The sequence below is a fragment of the Triplophysa dalaica genome, chromosome 4, assembly GCF_015846415.1.
Source record: "Triplophysa dalaica isolate WHDGS20190420 chromosome 4, ASM1584641v1, whole genome shotgun sequence".
Classification (NCBI taxonomy): domain Eukaryota; kingdom Metazoa; phylum Chordata; class Actinopteri; order Cypriniformes; family Nemacheilidae; genus Triplophysa; species Triplophysa dalaica.
Window position 1 is genome coordinate 15,187,734 of NC_079545.1, and position 17,345 is coordinate 15,205,078.

The 17,345-nt window shown below is 35.7% G+C and overlaps 2 protein-coding genes across 2 annotated transcripts in view; one reads left to right on the top strand and one right to left on the bottom strand.

Annotated features, from left to right (window-relative positions):
• Positions 1 to 10,587, bottom strand: part of ksr2 (kinase suppressor of ras 2) — a 75,286-nt gene extending 64,699 nt beyond the window's left edge. Inside the window, exons 1-2 of the mRNA XM_056745396.1 lie at positions 10,317 to 10,587; positions 411 to 551 (exon numbers count right to left, since the gene is read on the bottom strand). Of these exons, the coding sequence (XP_056601374.1) occupies positions 411 to 551; positions 10,317 to 10,493 (318 nt within the window). The 5' untranslated portion in view covers positions 10,494 to 10,587. The remainder of the gene's footprint in view (positions 1 to 410; positions 552 to 10,316) is intronic.
• A 1,252-nt stretch (positions 10,588 to 11,839) lies between these two features.
• Positions 11,840 to 17,246, top strand: rfc5 (replication factor C (activator 1) 5). Its single transcript, XM_056745401.1, has 11 exons — positions 11,840 to 11,955; positions 12,454 to 12,518; positions 13,375 to 13,511; positions 13,889 to 13,968; positions 14,114 to 14,187; positions 14,490 to 14,649; positions 15,548 to 15,629; positions 15,754 to 15,883; positions 16,370 to 16,447; positions 16,925 to 16,979; positions 17,063 to 17,246. Exons 1-11 carry the CDS (start codon positions 11,915 to 11,917, stop codon positions 17,157 to 17,159), a joined length of 999 nt encoding a protein of 332 aa, XP_056601379.1. The 5' UTR covers positions 11,840 to 11,914; the 3' UTR covers positions 17,160 to 17,246.
• The last annotated feature ends 99 nt before the right edge of the window (positions 17,247 to 17,345 follow it).

Below are 17,345 nucleotides of genomic sequence, written 5' to 3' on the forward strand. Positions count from 1 at the left end.
TCAACTAAAGTGACTTACAGTGAATTTCAGGGACATTGGCCCTGATGTCATGAGATGCCAATAGAGACAATATTGGAAGCTCATTAAACTGTCTCAGACGCTTGTCCTAAAAATGATTATTAGAAATGAGAAATATAAGGAGTGTGGAGTTATATAATGAACGTCAATTATAGAAGACAAATCATTTGGATTTGGGTAAATTCAAGTTCTTATTGAAATCTGCAATAATACGATGTTTTGATAGAAGATTCGTCAAATCTGAGCTCAGTTTGTGACATGTTAAGGTCTCTTTTGTGAAATCAATTCTTATTTTAACAATGAAATTTCTTTTGAACTACTTTAACTTTTAAAAGAAAATATAAGTGTCTGCTTACACACACACACACACACACCACAAGATCATTTCATACCTCAATAACCTCTTTCCTGATGTTAACAATGCGAAACCAGTGTCCCAGTCGAGGGAATCCGTCCAGCTCAACATTCCGCTCCTGTAAGGGCACTTTACGCTTGTAAGAGAGCTGCCGACTAAAATACTTCACCAGCTTACCCTGAAAGAACGAAGAAAGAAAGAAAGTTGTGCTACAGAATACTACAGTTCCAAAACTGAAGTCATTAAATGTAAAATTTGACAATTCTCTTCAAACTGCATATGATTACACAAGTAAACCTCATAGCCAGTATAAAAAGTAACTGTTTTCATCAGGTAAAACATGTGAAAGTGTTTACTGGACAGTCATAAGTAAACTTACAGTATATGCAATGCATTCATATCTGTCTTTCATGTTGTTAAATATTTTATGATCTCTTTGAACTGGTTCTCGGCATGTTGAAAACGTGAATATGTTCCAAGACAATGATGTGATTGAGTTGTTTGTGCAGAGACCACTGATAAACCGTATAAGAACTGATATAAATGTAACACTTAATAAATTAAACATTTTTGTATGCATTAGTGGCATTTGCTAGGCCAGGATCACCGTTTCTAGAAGTTAGGGAATTAAACAAATAATATAATTGACCAAAGTAATTCTGTGGATATGGCTGAGGTCCTTCAATGTAAAACTAGAGACCTAAACATCAAACTCCTTTGATCTGGGAAAAAAACCAACCAGTTAGCAACCAATCTAGCAACCACCCAGCTATACCCTAGCAACCACTCAAAATACCCTAGCAATGTTAAAATTTTACAATAAATCTCTTTCATTACCATAAGCTGGCGTTAACAATGAGTAGGGCTGCACAATTATGACAAAACCATAATTGTCAATTATTCACCCCGATATTGTAATAACGATTATTATTTTTGAATATTTTTTTGTATTGAAGCTTTGAAATGTTTTATAAAGTTCTGTGAAGAATGTAATATTCTTTCTATAAACATCTACAACAACAAAAAATTACGGGTAGTTATGTTGTTGGTTAAAAAACGTAGGGCACTAAATTTTAAGGTCTCTGTTTCGCCACACTGTACTCGGGGCCCAAACACACACACAGAAATGAAGGCATATTGACATCTGTAATTAAGGCCTTGGCGATTATGTAATTGTTTAACCCGTAATGGTAATCTCCATTAGTTTTTTCGATTATTTGTGCAGCCCTATATAACAATGAGTAATATCTTCTTTCAGCTTTTATTCATCTCTAAAATTCAATGTCTAATTCCAATAAAATGGTATATTTTATTGCTGTCCATGTTCATTGTCCAGCAGCTAACTTCAACAGATGATTTATTTTAAATATATATTTAAATTACCATTAACTAAGATAAATACATTCCTTTGATGTATTGTCTATTCTTAGTTATTCTAGTTCTTAATGTTAACTAAGGAATAGTTCTCTTTTCATCATTTCTTCACCTTCATGTCATTGTAAACCTGTATACAGATACTTTGTGGTAACCAAACATCACCCTCCAGTACAAACACAAAACCACTGAGACATTCCTAAAAATATCTTCTTTTGTGTTCCACAGATAAGAAAGAGTCATATTCCGGTTTTGAACATCACGTGAATAAATGATGACAGAATTTTTTTGGGGGGTGAACGATCTCATTAACTAATGTTAAGAAATGCAAACTTATTTAAAAGTGCTAGTCATTCAAATTTTTGTGTTCCATGGGGACTTATAAAGGTACTTATATAAGGTTATATGAGGTCGATGTTCCATACCTTAAGCAAGCGAAACAATTGATAAAAGGGAACTTATTCAGCAACAGGACGTAGCCCATATGCGTGTTAATCTTTCAATGATAAGAATGGGTTATTTGATCATTTCAGCATTATCAGTTTACTGAACAGTGTACATGCACATATTCAGTCTGTTTCATTTGTGTCGAGTTGCTCTCCCATGGCAACACTGTATCCTGAACGTTGGGCAAACAAAGCTCATTGTCAGTGGGTCCCAGGGGTTGAGGGTCACCTGAAGATTAAAGGCAGATGGACGTTCTTTCAAATGCACTCGTGTACGTTTTCAATTCACTCGCTGAACTGAAACACGACTGACCCAAATCCCAGAACTGAATTACAAACACTCTGCATGCCATAATGTGTTGGTTATTGTGGCGATGTCTCAGGTATAGCATACAGAACAAACTTATTTTCTTTGGATAGCAGGTGCTTCAAAATCTTGATTTATTGAGTTATTACTAAATTACAATTTAACATTATAATGTACATTTAAGCCACAACCTGTTCATTTTCCCTCTCACCATTTCTATCTGAGACATAAAATACTTTTCAAGTTACAGGATCACATATCTTTACATGGTCAAAGGCTGTCAAAGTTACATTTCTTATCCGGCAGGCCTTGTGGTCAAGCTCGGATATCAGCTGTCACCAGCTGATCACAAATTCAAACCCAGCCCCATATCAGCTGATCCGCTACGTTCTCTCAATTGAGCGTCCTATTTAAATATCATTTCAGCCAAGCCTGCCTCGCTGCATCTCCTGAATGATGCTTTTCAACCCACCACCTCCCCAGCTCCTCCATTAATAAATGTTTTACTTTAATCAATGGCACTCTGTTGTCATTGTTGCACTCTCTGTTCTAGGGGGGTTTGAGCTGCTCTCCCAGCTAAACCGGTAGAGTCACCCCAGATGCTGCTGCTGCTTCCCTGTCTCACTTTCCATGGAGCTCATGAGAAGGACAGGGAATTTAGGACAGAGCCATACCAACAAAATGTCAATTTCACAAATCTGCCAATAAAGGATTACTTGTCTCTAAATTTTGACTTGGATTTTGTCTTGACTTGAAAGCTCCTGACTGAAACAAATCATTATTTTGAGTTTACTATTGTGAATTTGGGTAAGGTAAGATTGTTTATTTTTACCCAAAAACCTACAAATTGCTGCTTTCAGGTATGCAGATTAACCTTATATCTCTTTTTAGTTTTTTTAGTTTTGTAAAGTAATTGTTCTAAAACAACCGAAACCTGTTTTTTTACATCATAAATGTAAAAACATTAGTTGTAGGCAGAGTTTTTTTCATTATAGACGCCTCCGCAAGATGTAAACACTGCTCCAGAAGCATCTCCGGTTTTGGTTATATATTTATTTATTATTATTTTCAATCTTACATATATAGTTACATTTTACATTTACATTTCGTAATTTAGCAGACGCTTTTATCCAAAGAGATGTACAAAGTAATGGAGAACAATAGAAGCAATTTGTGCAACAAAAGAACAACAATGCATAGGTGCAGTAACAACTGGTCTCAGTCAGTCTATCACAGTATACGAAGCTAAAATAAAAAAATTCGGGAGTTAGGAAAGTAGAAAGGAAGTAGAAGACTGTACCAGTACTAATGAATCAGATGTAGATAGAAGAAATGCGTTTTTAGCCGATTCTTAAAGATAGCTACAGAATCCGCTAATCTTGTGGCAGGAGGGAGATCGTTCCAGACTCCTGTGAGAGTAAATCTTAAAGATATTTGTTTATCATTATAAATTGGTAATAAATATTTTGTTCAAATGTTTGTGTAGTGAAACATGAAGTTCTTCGGGACCAGCGTTAAACGAGGGATGATTAAATCATTCAAAGTGGTCTATATATTCAACATTGGACTGAGCCAGTATAATATTTGAAGTTATGATAACCTTAGACCGAATACTATGGTTTCACAGTATTTGCATTACAACACTGAAATCTGTTATTTTCTAATGTCTGCCTATACAAACAACAACTTTTCAACAACATATAGAACATGTTTGTCAGGTAAAAGTAAAGCCTTTTATTTTTTTAAATCTTTCAAAAAATGTATTTTTGTAATATATATTAAACGTGAACATCTAATATGATTACATAACTTAGTGTAAATACAGCTTATATCTTAGAAGCGGTATCACAGAACATTTGAGTGGTTTTTAAACATTGACTCTTTAAAACCTTGGTATATCTTGAAAGCTGTAACCTGCCAATGCCTGCATTTGACATGTTTTATCATATAGTATTTGGGAGATTAACTGCACTGTGCAACTGTAATAAAATGTCATTGCATTTAATACATGACTGTTGCCGTCCAAACTCTACACGATAATGCACGTCCTTCACCAGGTAAACAAGCGTCAAACCCCTGGTAATATCTAACGTTTGTAATTTATATTCCATTAACACGAACAAACAAAGTGCTTCATTGTGACATGCTGACACCAGTGACGACTGCACACAACAGCCAATGGAAAGTGGATTTCCCCCAACCGTGCAGAGATACTACAGAGCTGGCAGAGGAATTCATATCACTGCAGGCTTTGCTAACATGCAAGATCACCTTTTATGTCACACACTATCACTCAAAGCACAGCCAAAACAATGTCAAGACAGAATCCTCATGAGCCAGCATAAAAGTACACATGATCATCAGAAGAGTAAAACACTATAGACTGTACAGACACTATAAATACAGTCACCAGAATTTAACATTTACATAAGCTAGAGACAAGCAATGGTTTCTTAACCCTAATATTACCCCTTTAGAAAGGACCACTTTTAGATGACTTGTATCTGTTTATTCTGCAAAGTAGACAGCAGATCGTCTGCCGACATCGCGGATTCAATTTTGGATTGTTTTCAAAGACTACAAATTTCCAAAAATTCAAACATGTCCTTCTAACACATTCAATAATGTGACATTTAATTTATTGAAACGCTTTTTTAATAAACTTTGGTTTAATATGACTTGGATCTTGTGACTATAAAATATTTGGCATATATAGTACAATCTTTGGGACAGGTTTGCATATCTGGGCATTTCTTTTTGCTAAAACCTTACGGTATGATTTTCTGTGCAGCTTTAAAATATTGTGCAGAAAAGAGCGCAGTACAAATAATGACTCAACTTAAATATTGACTTAGTTTGCAATGCAAACTAAAGCATTGTTAAGGGTGTTGAAACATAAATATTTTGAACAGGGAATATTAAGGAATAGACTACAAATCAAGCACATAATTAATTATAATAGTTAATCAATTGCCCAATTATTTTAATAAAAACAAAATATTTACAGCGTGAGAATGTTGAATCCTGAAGCAAAAAGTCCGAAAATGGTTCAAAGTTAAATGCAGTTGGATGTTGAATTCTTAGCAACTAATTATGGAGCTCATAGTCACACAAGAAAGTCGTCAGAAGGGGTTTATCTGAATAACTACAGTATGAGATTTTGAGTCCAGCTATAAAAATCCTTAAATAGATACAGATGTCAAAAAATAGAGTGCTATTCAAAAATATTATCCTCCAAACTTATTTCAAAAGCATCATATTATTGTGACAGCTGTTTGGTAAACACAGAGCACAATGACAACCGTGGCACACACTAAGATAAGAATATCAAACAATAATCTATAATAAAGATTTCGCTTGTCTCTATATAAATGTTCTAATGTACATCTTGGGGTTATAGGTTAGTTGTAGGTTGTGATGAGGGCTCTAACTGTTGTAATTAACAAAAACTTATTACAGAAAAATTACCCTACTATTGACTGGAGTAAAAGTGTGACAACAAGCACCAGCCTCATCTAGGTGAATACAGGAGCAGGTTTCCCCGTGCAATTATATACAGAGTCTCTTTGTTGATCTGAATAGTTGTGAAAGACCTATATATCATCCAGGGCTGCGTTTCCCAAAAGCATCGTAAGCCTAAATTTATCGTAAAAACGATCGTGCAAGTGATCTGAATATCACTCGTACAGTCTGTACTGTATCACTCGGTCTGTTTCCCAAAAGCATCATACTTTAAGTAGCACTTGAAAATCATTGTAGATGTACGAGTGCTCTGGAGTTATCATAAAGCCCTAAGTGCATGGTAAGAAGACATATTTATGAGATTCCCTGCAGTACAATTCGGTACATTAATACTTTAACTTTGTTCAAGTGCAATGTGATTATAATATAAGGTTTTGATTGTTCATTTGATTACTCAGTTTTTTGTTTGTTTAAATGAGGGCAGAAACAAATATATACTGTATACAGTATATAAAAAACACATCTGAATTAATTGACTGAATAAAAAACATTTTGTATGGGCGAGCCATTGGTTCTAACAAATGATGCATGTAGTTGCTGGAAAAGCAATTGGATTAAAGTTACTCCACATTTTATGCAAAGTAAAAATGTTTAAATGGGTCATATGACATGGCTAAAATTAATATTAGCATTTGTTTTATATCTAATGCAATGTGTATATATGATTTAAAGTTAAAAAATATATATTTTACACATGTTTGTATCTCCTCTTTGCCCCGCCTCTCTGAAATGCACTGACTTTTTACAAACCTCATCGCTTTGAAAAGCGAGGATTGCTATGATTGGCCTGTTAACCAGTGCGTAGTGATTGGTCGAAAACTACAAGCATGTGATGGAAATGTAACGCTTCTTGCCATATTTGGAGCATCAGGTTCCAAAGCAATTGTTTTGACAGGTACGCCCACCTTACTTGCGTATACATTTGTGCGGTCTTAGCTAGATCATACCATAAACTGACGTAGATTTGTGGGGGTGTGGTTACACAAGGCGTTTCTGGCAGGTCTGGGTGAGCATTCATGTTTAGTTTAGAATGACTCTCTTGTTCCGAGACTTTCATTTTTTAAATTTAAGTGTATAATACATGCACATGCAACTTATAACACACCAAAGACACAGAAAAACATGTACAGAATTTGCACCATATGACCCCTTAAAAAGAGAAATGGTAAAAATGCTTACTTGGTGGTTGTCAGTGTCTTTGTCTTTCTTAAGTGCAGCAAAGATTTCCTCCTTGAGACTATTGTGAACTATCCTCTAATTATTTAGATAGTGATCAAAGTTTTTCAGGCTGTTACAAAGCATATCACACACTGCCTATCATGTGTTCCAACAACTGCAGAATGCAAATACTTAAAGAAACTGAATGCCTGATTTGCTGAGAAATTGAATCGATTAGCTCTTCCCTTTATGGTTCTCCAGATGAAAGGTTTATATTCATACTGACCACACTTTGTGCTTATTATTAATAAAGTGCTGGTAATGCATATTGTCACAGTGAGGATCTGTGACTAGACATTTTGCAGTAGACTCTTATTATGTCACTGATTGTGAATTGTTACGCGTTGTACTTGTCTTCACCATGCCCTTTTTGCATTTACTTAGTTATTAATTTCTCTTTGTTGATTTATGTTTTGTTAAGAACTCAAACAAGACCGGTAACCATGTTATATGTTTATTGATTTCAATTAACCACTTACATAATAATAAATTGTCATACTTACGCACAGGAACATTTGACCTCACCAAACGGACAAAACCCGGTCACCGTAATTGCCACCATTTTAAATGCCTTTTTCCCGCCAATAGTAGACACCGTTAATTGTTGTCATGTGTGAGGGGGAGATTGGAGTTCTGTTTGATTCTTTGTTAAACGTTGTTCTACATTAATAATTAATAGTTGTTTTGTTGTCAATTTTTATATTATTCTAATTGTTTATCTCTTTGTTACTGTTAAATCTATTTTGATTTTGTCTTCTTTAGATTTCTTTATTATCTTTAATTAACAAATGGTTTAATCAAAGTAGGAGGGGCTTAGCCTTTTTAAGAAGGCGCCTCAGTGTGGTAGAGTGAGTGGTTGGAAGTTATTGCTCTGTTTTTGGGCCAATTTATTGGTATAGCCAAATGATGTTTGCAGATAACTTTGAACAGTTTCTTTTATTTGTTTGTTTAGTTTTTCTTTCTTTTTTGGATTTTCACTGTAAATACCAGTTGCAGGTATTAGATTAAAGACTGAACTTTTGACCTCTTCAGCACCTCACTTCATTTTTTCCGCCTCCATCTGCCGGTACATTCAGAGCAGTGGTGCTGATACTGTAGTGGCCTCATTGTGGCACCCCTGTCTCTGTTACACATATGTACAAAAAACATTTTGTTTGGACCTATGTGTAAGTGAGGTAATACATGTATTACAGGCCCTAATATGAACTTAACTTGAAAGTGCCACCTCCACACCACCCAAAAGCATATTAAAATGTGGGTCAACAAACATAAACAGCATTTCTTCCTTCAGATTTTAACTTTTTATTCTGCCCAGAATATGCTTAATGCATTGCACGATTACAGTAGATAATTTTATCCACACGGAGAAAAGTATTACGCGTTAAACAAAAATATGTAACACGACATTAAAAAATATTCACCTACCACATGCACAAAGTGTGAAAATAAAGCATTTCGCAAACAAGCGCGTGCAACAAACACGAGCCATTGTATAAGGTGACATTTCAGCACCTGACGAACAGATAGCGACTCGTAAGTGGCACTTAAAGAACTGCTACGTGAAGTCGTGTTCAATAAGTATATTTTGGTCAACGCACGTGAGATCGATGACGAACGTTCGCAAAGTGGCTCGTAGAAAACGCTATTAAGTCCTAAAATCCATCGTTATCGGGAAACGCAGCCCAGGGTGGTTATATGATCAGTATTTGATCAATATGAGATTACTTGCATTGGCCTATTACAGTTTATTTTTTACAGTTGTCCCCTTAAACGTTGTGACAGCTTTAAACTCTGCCTTACAGCTTTGAGACTATGGTTTCAGCAAATATTCAGCAAACTTTGTTCAAAATAACTTTAGATTAGATTTATTCATTTATACATCCCATTTCCTGTTATTAAATTGAATTATGTAGCTATTATCTGCATCTGCTCATACCTGTTTCTAATTTCTCTCTAAAACATGTGACAGTTTCAAACTCTGCTTTACAGCCACTGACAAAAATACATGCTTTTAATCATGTTATGGTTCAAATTACTTACTTTAAATAACATAGTTTAAATAAATATTAATTTATTTATTTGTAATTATAAACAACAACAAAAAATCCCATTTGCTGTTAAATAGCATTGTAGCTACTTGAATCAGTTTCTGGTTTCCACCACATGTTGTCACAGATTTAAACCTTGCAGCCTATGAGAAGGATTTTAATTTAATTAGCCTTTAGCTTTAATTGCAGTAAGTTTTAGGTAAATATTATACAAAACAACTGTATTTCATTAATTTATAGATCCATTTTGATGTTATTCAATGGCATTTCAGCAAACTTGCATTGGCAAGACACAGTTTTAAACAGTCTTTTAAATGAAAATAACTTATTTAATCATGGTTTAAGTGAGATGACAAACACATTTTTTATTTGAGCTATTTATACGTCTCATCTGCTGTGATTAAAATGCATTATACAGCTACTATAGTTTGATATAGCACTGGCCAAAAACATTTCTCCCCAAAGTTGTTCCAGTCCCATAATCTGCCTAACGGGCCTGGTCAGTGAAAATCAAATATTGTCCAAAACAACTGCGCATTTAAGGAATTGTGTATATGCCTTTTTTGCAGTTCATTAAATTGCATAATGTAGCTGTAGATTTCGGCCATCGGTTCCCCCGCATTCAAAAAACACAAACTGGCATCACACCGCATGAAAATGACCGTTACATAACGCAATTTACAACAACGGCCTTTTAAAAACGCACGTCCCACTGGTTTCAGTTAAAGATGAGGATATCGATGAATGTCAACAATAGGCCCCTTCTCGGTGTCCATGTTAGCGGCGCGAGCGCACGAGCCACCTTCTTCACCACCTGCAGAATGCGCAAACGCGCGCCTCTCACCGCAGCGCGCTCACCACAGCCTATAAAGCCAACACTATAATTCCTCAACGTGCACCTTCCAAATCACAGACATTTCGAAATGCAAAATTGTTTATCGTGCACGCAGGCGCATGCACACGGATGCACTCTCGTGACATTTGTAGAAATGCAGCTGGTCGGTGCAATATTTCAGACGCTTGCTTACCTCCAGCGTCCGGATTTCTTTTTGTGTCAAGTCGTTGGATGTGGCACATTTGGTCCTCAAACCTTCCAAGCTGGAGATGCTGATGTCAATCATGTTTTGCACCAGCTCGCACTGCTGCAAGGCTTTTTGCAAACTCAGAAGATGCTCGTCGCTTTTGGTCATGCTCTCCTCGTCCATAATTTGCGAGCAGCGGTCCCTCTCTTGCGCGCAGACTACTTTTTTCCCCTCGATGTGAAATTACTTCGATGGTGCGTTTGTGGAAGCACAAACAGGTGAGCGTCAATTACATTGAAGTGACACTGAAAATCGCGTGAGTGGTCATGAGAAACTAGACTCTACGTGTACGGCGATTCCATCATTGGCGTTTTTTGGATATCCTGACGCTGTTCTCATCAGGGTTGCACACTTTGCGTTTGACGCGAGTCTACCATAATACACAGATATTGGAGGAAAAAATTAAATCAGATATTCGCTGCGGCTACATCCATTGCGCGCTCGTGGTGGAGTGCAACACAAATTGAGACATCGTTGTCATAGGTGATGAACGAGAGGCTGAACGCAGGAGATCACGACAGGTGTTACTTCTTAATGATAACGTTTGATTTGACTGCAAGCACTCTTCTTCTGGATCTCCATCAGCTGCATCCCGGCGCTCCCCCACCACACCGACATGTTCGCGTCAATCAAATTCGCAGCAACAGCACCAGCATCGCATCGCAGGGAAGAGAGTTCTCGCGAGATAAGCATCAATGCGGTGAAGTCACTGTTTGAACTCGGAGAACCTTTTAAAAACCAATCATATCAAGTAATATGGAGGCATTTTGATCGGCGTATCAGTTCATTCGAGTTGTGTATTGCATTTCCATACAAAACTGTGCAAAAGACGAGCATAGCCTTTAACCAAAGATGCACCAGTTTAAAATATAGCAGTAAGCAAATATACAAGTGAATTAATTAACTGGTTTATATAACATTGATAAATTTGCCAACTTTATTGTTTAACTACAAAAATACAAGACTTGTAACAGTATTTTTTCTGCTTATAAGTATAAGCTGTGGTATTGTTAAATGTTTTTTTTCCACAATCAAAAAAAACTGGAGTCAAAAGTGATATTCCATGTTCCAATGGTTTGTTTAAACACGAAATGTGTAGCTTGTTAGCGTAATTTGTTTGGTCTATTGGTTATTTACGTGTTTATGTTGTAACCTAACCAGAGAGTGGTAGATTTAGTCTTTTAAGAGACTTTGTGGGTTCTTAAATACTCACTAACGATCTGCACCGTTAACTTTATAAACGATTTATAAATTTGCCGGCTGTTGCGATATATTATCAGCGGATAAGTCTAAATAAGTTTTGATAATGTACTTTAAGCCAACGTAAACACAACTGTGCGACCGAAAACGAGTTATCTAGACCGGTGCATACTCTTATTTTGAAAATACATTACGATACTTCCTTATTAAGCTCCGCCTTCAGGAAAATTCCCCTTTTTGATTGGCCAAGATGCTGTCACTAAACAGTGCACGCTTACGGTCAGAAAAACGCGCCAACACACGGCGTGTTATGGTTGTTGGTTTAAGTGCAAAAATAAAGGAATATGGCATCAACGAGAAAGACTCAGACAAGAAATTTGCCATGGTAAAAGTTGCATTTAGTAAGACCACTTTTTGTCGTGTGTTTTAATGTGGTGGTAATACAAAAACGCGTGTCTAAATGTTCTTGTGTGCATACTGTAACGTTAGCAGACATTGTACAAACCGTCTTCGTGTTTAGATTGGATATTGTACGCGTTTTACTTGTATTAGCATGCATACTTGACGTTATACTCCAAGATATGTAAATAATTGTTTATAATCAAGCACGTGCTAATCTGTGTTTATAAATATAAAGTAACTGTGTGGTGCAGTATGAATGTATTCTTTGTGACAAGTGGAAAATGTATTGACGGCAATGTTCCTCGTGTTAAGGGGCTATCACATGTATCAGACCTTGCATACATTTTTTAAGAGTTGACATTTAAAAACTGATGGCAATGAAAGGGATTCAAACCCTATTTGCTTGTGATAGCATCTTATATTATGAGATTATCTGCAATAAGAAGTCAAGTGAATAACACAAACTTGATCTTCATTTCAGGGTTGAAAAATACAGACCTCAGACACTCGATGACCTCATCTCTCACCAAGATATACTGACCACAAGTAAGTATTTAGATTTATGGTTTGGTCTTTTTATTAAGAAAGATAAAAAATAGAATAATACTGTTGTGAATTCCTGTATTAAAGAACCAAGGGCTGTATGGTAGTGTTGAACTGCTTAAGAGGTTTTGAAGGTCATTCTCTCATTTCAAGTCCTGCAAGGATATCACAAGATTGCTTGTGAATCGTCTGCTTTATTTGTTAATATCATCAATGAGCTTAGATGTGAAGTAACTTTTGTTTAGTTTGATTTCTTTTCTTATTGTTGTACTGGGTCAGAATCGGAGGATCATTGAGTGAGAAAAATTAATACAAATACCCACAAGATTCAAGATATAAATTGCAAAAAAATGTATTGCATGAAATCTTGTTTTTTATATGTAATATTTGATCTAATTAACCAATATCACAAGAGCAAGAGAGACGTTTTTACAAATATTAGAACTATTGCAATATAAAAACCTGTAAAATTGTCTTTTGATTAAAAAAAATAGAAATTTCTATCGTTCAAACTTTCAGTGACTTTTAATGAGTGTCAATATTTCACATACAGTCATTTCAGTTCCTTAGTGCTCGTGTTTAGTAGAAACCGAAGGAAAATTCCTGCATGTTATTTCAGTGTTATTTTATTACAACGTTTTTTCTTAAATAGCTCTTTCAGATGAATTTGAGAGTGGTCATGAAACATTTTGGTCTTGGGGTTCTTGACTACAACACTACTACATGTTGTATAAAATGACGCACAATATTCAGTCTGTTTATAGAAATGTACATTCAGATTACTACTGAACATGTGTTTTAATAAGGCACTGTATGTGTAATATGCTGATCTGTATTATGTATGTACATTTCTCTTCAGTTCAGAAGTTCATCAGTGAAGACAAATTGCCTCACCTGCTTTTCTACGGCCCTCCAGGAACAGGAAAGACCTCCACTATATTAGCATGTGCTAAACAACTCTACAAAGATAAAGAGTTCAACTCCATGGTCCTGGAGGTACGGAACATACTGAATAATCGACAGATGTACTGACTTTTTTTACTTGCTGTATTTATTCTTTACTGGGTTGAACAGATACCAGCTCTATATAAACCGCTGTGCTTTATACTGCTAAAGAATGGTAATATAGGATTGTTTATACGTTCAAGTTTTCCAAACATGCAGATCTTTTTGTTAAATCTTTCCGAATTAGGTCTATTGCTAATTGATTTATACATAATTCATGCAATGTTCACACATGCGCACAATATTGGTGTATTAAACAAAATATTTTTTTAACAGTGAAAGATAAGGTCCTTTAAGGTTGAGATTCTTTGTGCTTAATATGCTTGTGCATTTTCTGATACGATTTGTTACCCGTCCGATTTTGTCAGCTAAATGCGTCAGATGATCGTGGTATAGATGTGGTAAGGGGGCCGATCCTCAGCTTTGCCAGCACACGGACCATCTTCAAGTAAGAGCAGCAACCACCCTTACAGCCCATTTATAATCACCATAATTGTTAACCACCTCCTCACATTATGTTCTTATGCTGTGCAATCTCTTTATTAGTTTTATTGCGGTTAAACATTGAATTTACGTTGTATGTGTGCCTGCAGGAAGGGCTTCAAGTTAGTGATCCTGGATGAAGCGGATGCTATGACCCAGGATGCACAGAACGCTTTAAGGAGAGGTACCATCTGCCCCTACATCAGTTCCCCTGCTGGGGTCCCAAATGGCCCTATGGCAAAAGAATAACGATCCGCCATTTCACTGTCCACTATTACACATTCATGAGAACAGTGTGGTTTTGATATAATTATTTAAAATAACAAAGTAAATATAATTATCATTTTATTAATTGATGAAATTAGTTAGTTTTTCAAATTCTCAAATTTTTTACATTTATTTCATTCATTGTATTTTAATAATTATTGTTTTATTTTTGTAGTTCCTTGAGCCGCACCTCACTCTCTCTCTCGCTCTCTTTCTCAGTCATTGAGAAGTTCACAGAGAACACTCGTTTCTGTCTCATCGGTAACTACCTGTCTAAGATCATACCCGCGCTGCAGTCTCGATGCACACGCTTCCGGTTTGGGCCACTCTCTCAAAACCAGATGATTCCTCGACTGGAACACGTCATACAGCAGGAGAGGTGAGAACAATGGGATTGTGGACGTTAATGAGACATGTTTGTGTGTTCTCAAGTGAGTACTTATGAATGACATTGCACTAATTCTGAAGGAATCATGTAATGATATTGCGGTTAGTGCAAAGTATTAAAGCAATAGAATACTGAACAAAAGTAAAAATAATTTATTTACCCTTGCGTCGTTCCAGATGTGCATGACTTCCATTATTTATTTGAACGGAACAAATAGGTCACTTCACAACTTTTTTTTAAATATAAAAATTTTCATCACTGTCTTACGATGAAATATATAAAAACTCATAAGGTTATTGATTTGTGGCCATATTTTAATTTATTGTTTGTTTCGGTTGCAATTCTATTAAATAAACTCAAAATAATAATGGGTATTAATAGAGGTTAACCCACTGGAATTGCTTGGATGATTTTTATTTTGTGTTTTCTGGAGCTTCAACATTTTTAAACACATACATGTATTTAAAGTGACAGATATTTTTACTAAATAAATGTACTTAGAATTCAACTTTATGTTTGCCTCACATACAGGGACATTCAGAAATAACCCTGAAAACCACCCAGAAAATATTCTTTATTTTTCAGGTATCCTATTTTTATGCATTCAAGCTGAAAGTCTTGTTTCATTGAAATTACTGTGATAATGAGATTTAGTTTTTTTGCGTCATATGTGAAATGAGTTTTGAGATTGAGCCACTCAGAAGACCCTGAACACAACAGACACTGGCTCCCCTACAAACCATTCTATTGAAAAACCCTTCACACACAAACACATTTTACATCCACTCTGCCCTCTGGCATCAACAACTCAAAAGCAAACAATGTGTCGTGTGAGCATGAATTCATCAATTTTTCAAAATATGTTTTGTGCACTGCCTTTATCCGGTAGCATTGACATCACTCCAGATGGCATGAAGGCCATTGTGACCCTCTCGACGGGAGATATGAGACGATCGCTGAACATTTTACAGGTGCGTATCGTAAAGTTTGCATAGAATTACATGAATATTTTTTGGACCGTGGTGGTCAGAGCTTTAAAGAAACATGCGTTTAGCTGATGTTCTTACAGTAATGATGTCACGCTTTCGTGTGTAGAGTACTCATATGGCCTATGGGAAGGTGACGGAGGACACAGTGTACACGTGTACCGGACACCCACTGAGATCAGACATCGCCAACATACTGGACTGGGCTCTTAATAAAGACTTCACCACTGCATATAACCGTATCCTGGACATAACTATAGTATAGATATATGATTTAATACAAGATTATAATAGAAAATGTTTCCATATTGATGCTTCTAGATAAACAGTTTTATTAAGATTATTTATCAGTCATTTTTGATCTGATTATGAGCACTTCAAGTGATAGTTCACCCAAAAATGAGAAGAAGCGTGATATTAAAAACAATGATTATCTACATTATGTTAATACTATACATATAATAATATCATTTAAATTTTGCTTGGAGAGCCACAATGGATACAAACTGCCTCCATACACTCGTATTTGGATTTATTGCCAAAAAAAACTAAATTAAATATGATTTGTACTGATAGCATTGTTAACTTATTTAAAAATAATCATCAGATATTGTGATTTAACGGTAATCGTGAATTATTTTGGTCACAATAACCATGTAGTAAAACATCTGACAGCCCTATTGTGAAGTTAAGATGTTTGAAAAGTCCTTAGCAACATTCAACAGAAATTTTGCAGCTCAAAACTCTTAAAGGTCTGGCACTTCATGACATTTTGACCGAGGTCCATCTTCTCATTCACCGCGGTAAGACCACAAATTTTAATACATAAAATCTAAAGATTTCAGTCCAGTGAAAGATTTTGGTCAAACAGTAGACTTGAGGGGTTGAGGCCTAGACCCGACACTCAACCCATCATAATTTAAGATGTATTCCCAGCCCTTGTTTCCCTGGAGATCCTCTTGTGGTTGTCATGAAAACTGGTTGTTCGTATTATTAAATGACGGCAGCTAGAAACTGCAGAGTGTAGCACGCTTCACACACTTCAAACAAGCACACTAAATTGCACACTACAATAAAGGATAAATAAAACAATAACAGATTTTCATGGATTTATGTGGTTTGTAAAACTACTACTGATGATATATTTTGTCAAATTAGAGTTTTTAACAACGGTTTCTTCTATTCACTTTTGTTTCGTTTTTACACAATCAAAGCATCAGTGCATACTGTCTGAGTTTCCTCAGTTTTTTTTGCTCTACTGTTTTTGTTTTTCTTTCTAGTGGATTTTCCACCTTCCATTCGCATGGGGTTGCTTATCAAACTTGCAGATATTGAGTGAGTATCATTTTGTAATCTTTAATCTGGCTGTGACTGTTTGGTTTGTGTTACTATACGATATTTTTTTTTTTTTATATTAGGTATCGTCTGGCCTCTGGAACCAATGAGAAGATCCAGCTCAGCTCAATGGTCGCTGCGTTCCAAGCAGTTCGAAACATAGTAGTCAGTGACGGATAGATGGTTTAATTGTTAAAAACCTTGTAATGTTTAAATGTGCTTTTATAAATAATAAAACATGTAAAAAATAAAGTCTTTGAATAAATCGCTTAAGCGTAACTGAATAATGTAAAGCATCTGCAGGATTATCTGGGGAATTTAGGGTCCCAGAGAAATTATTTTTCAATTTTAAAGTGTAAAATCTGT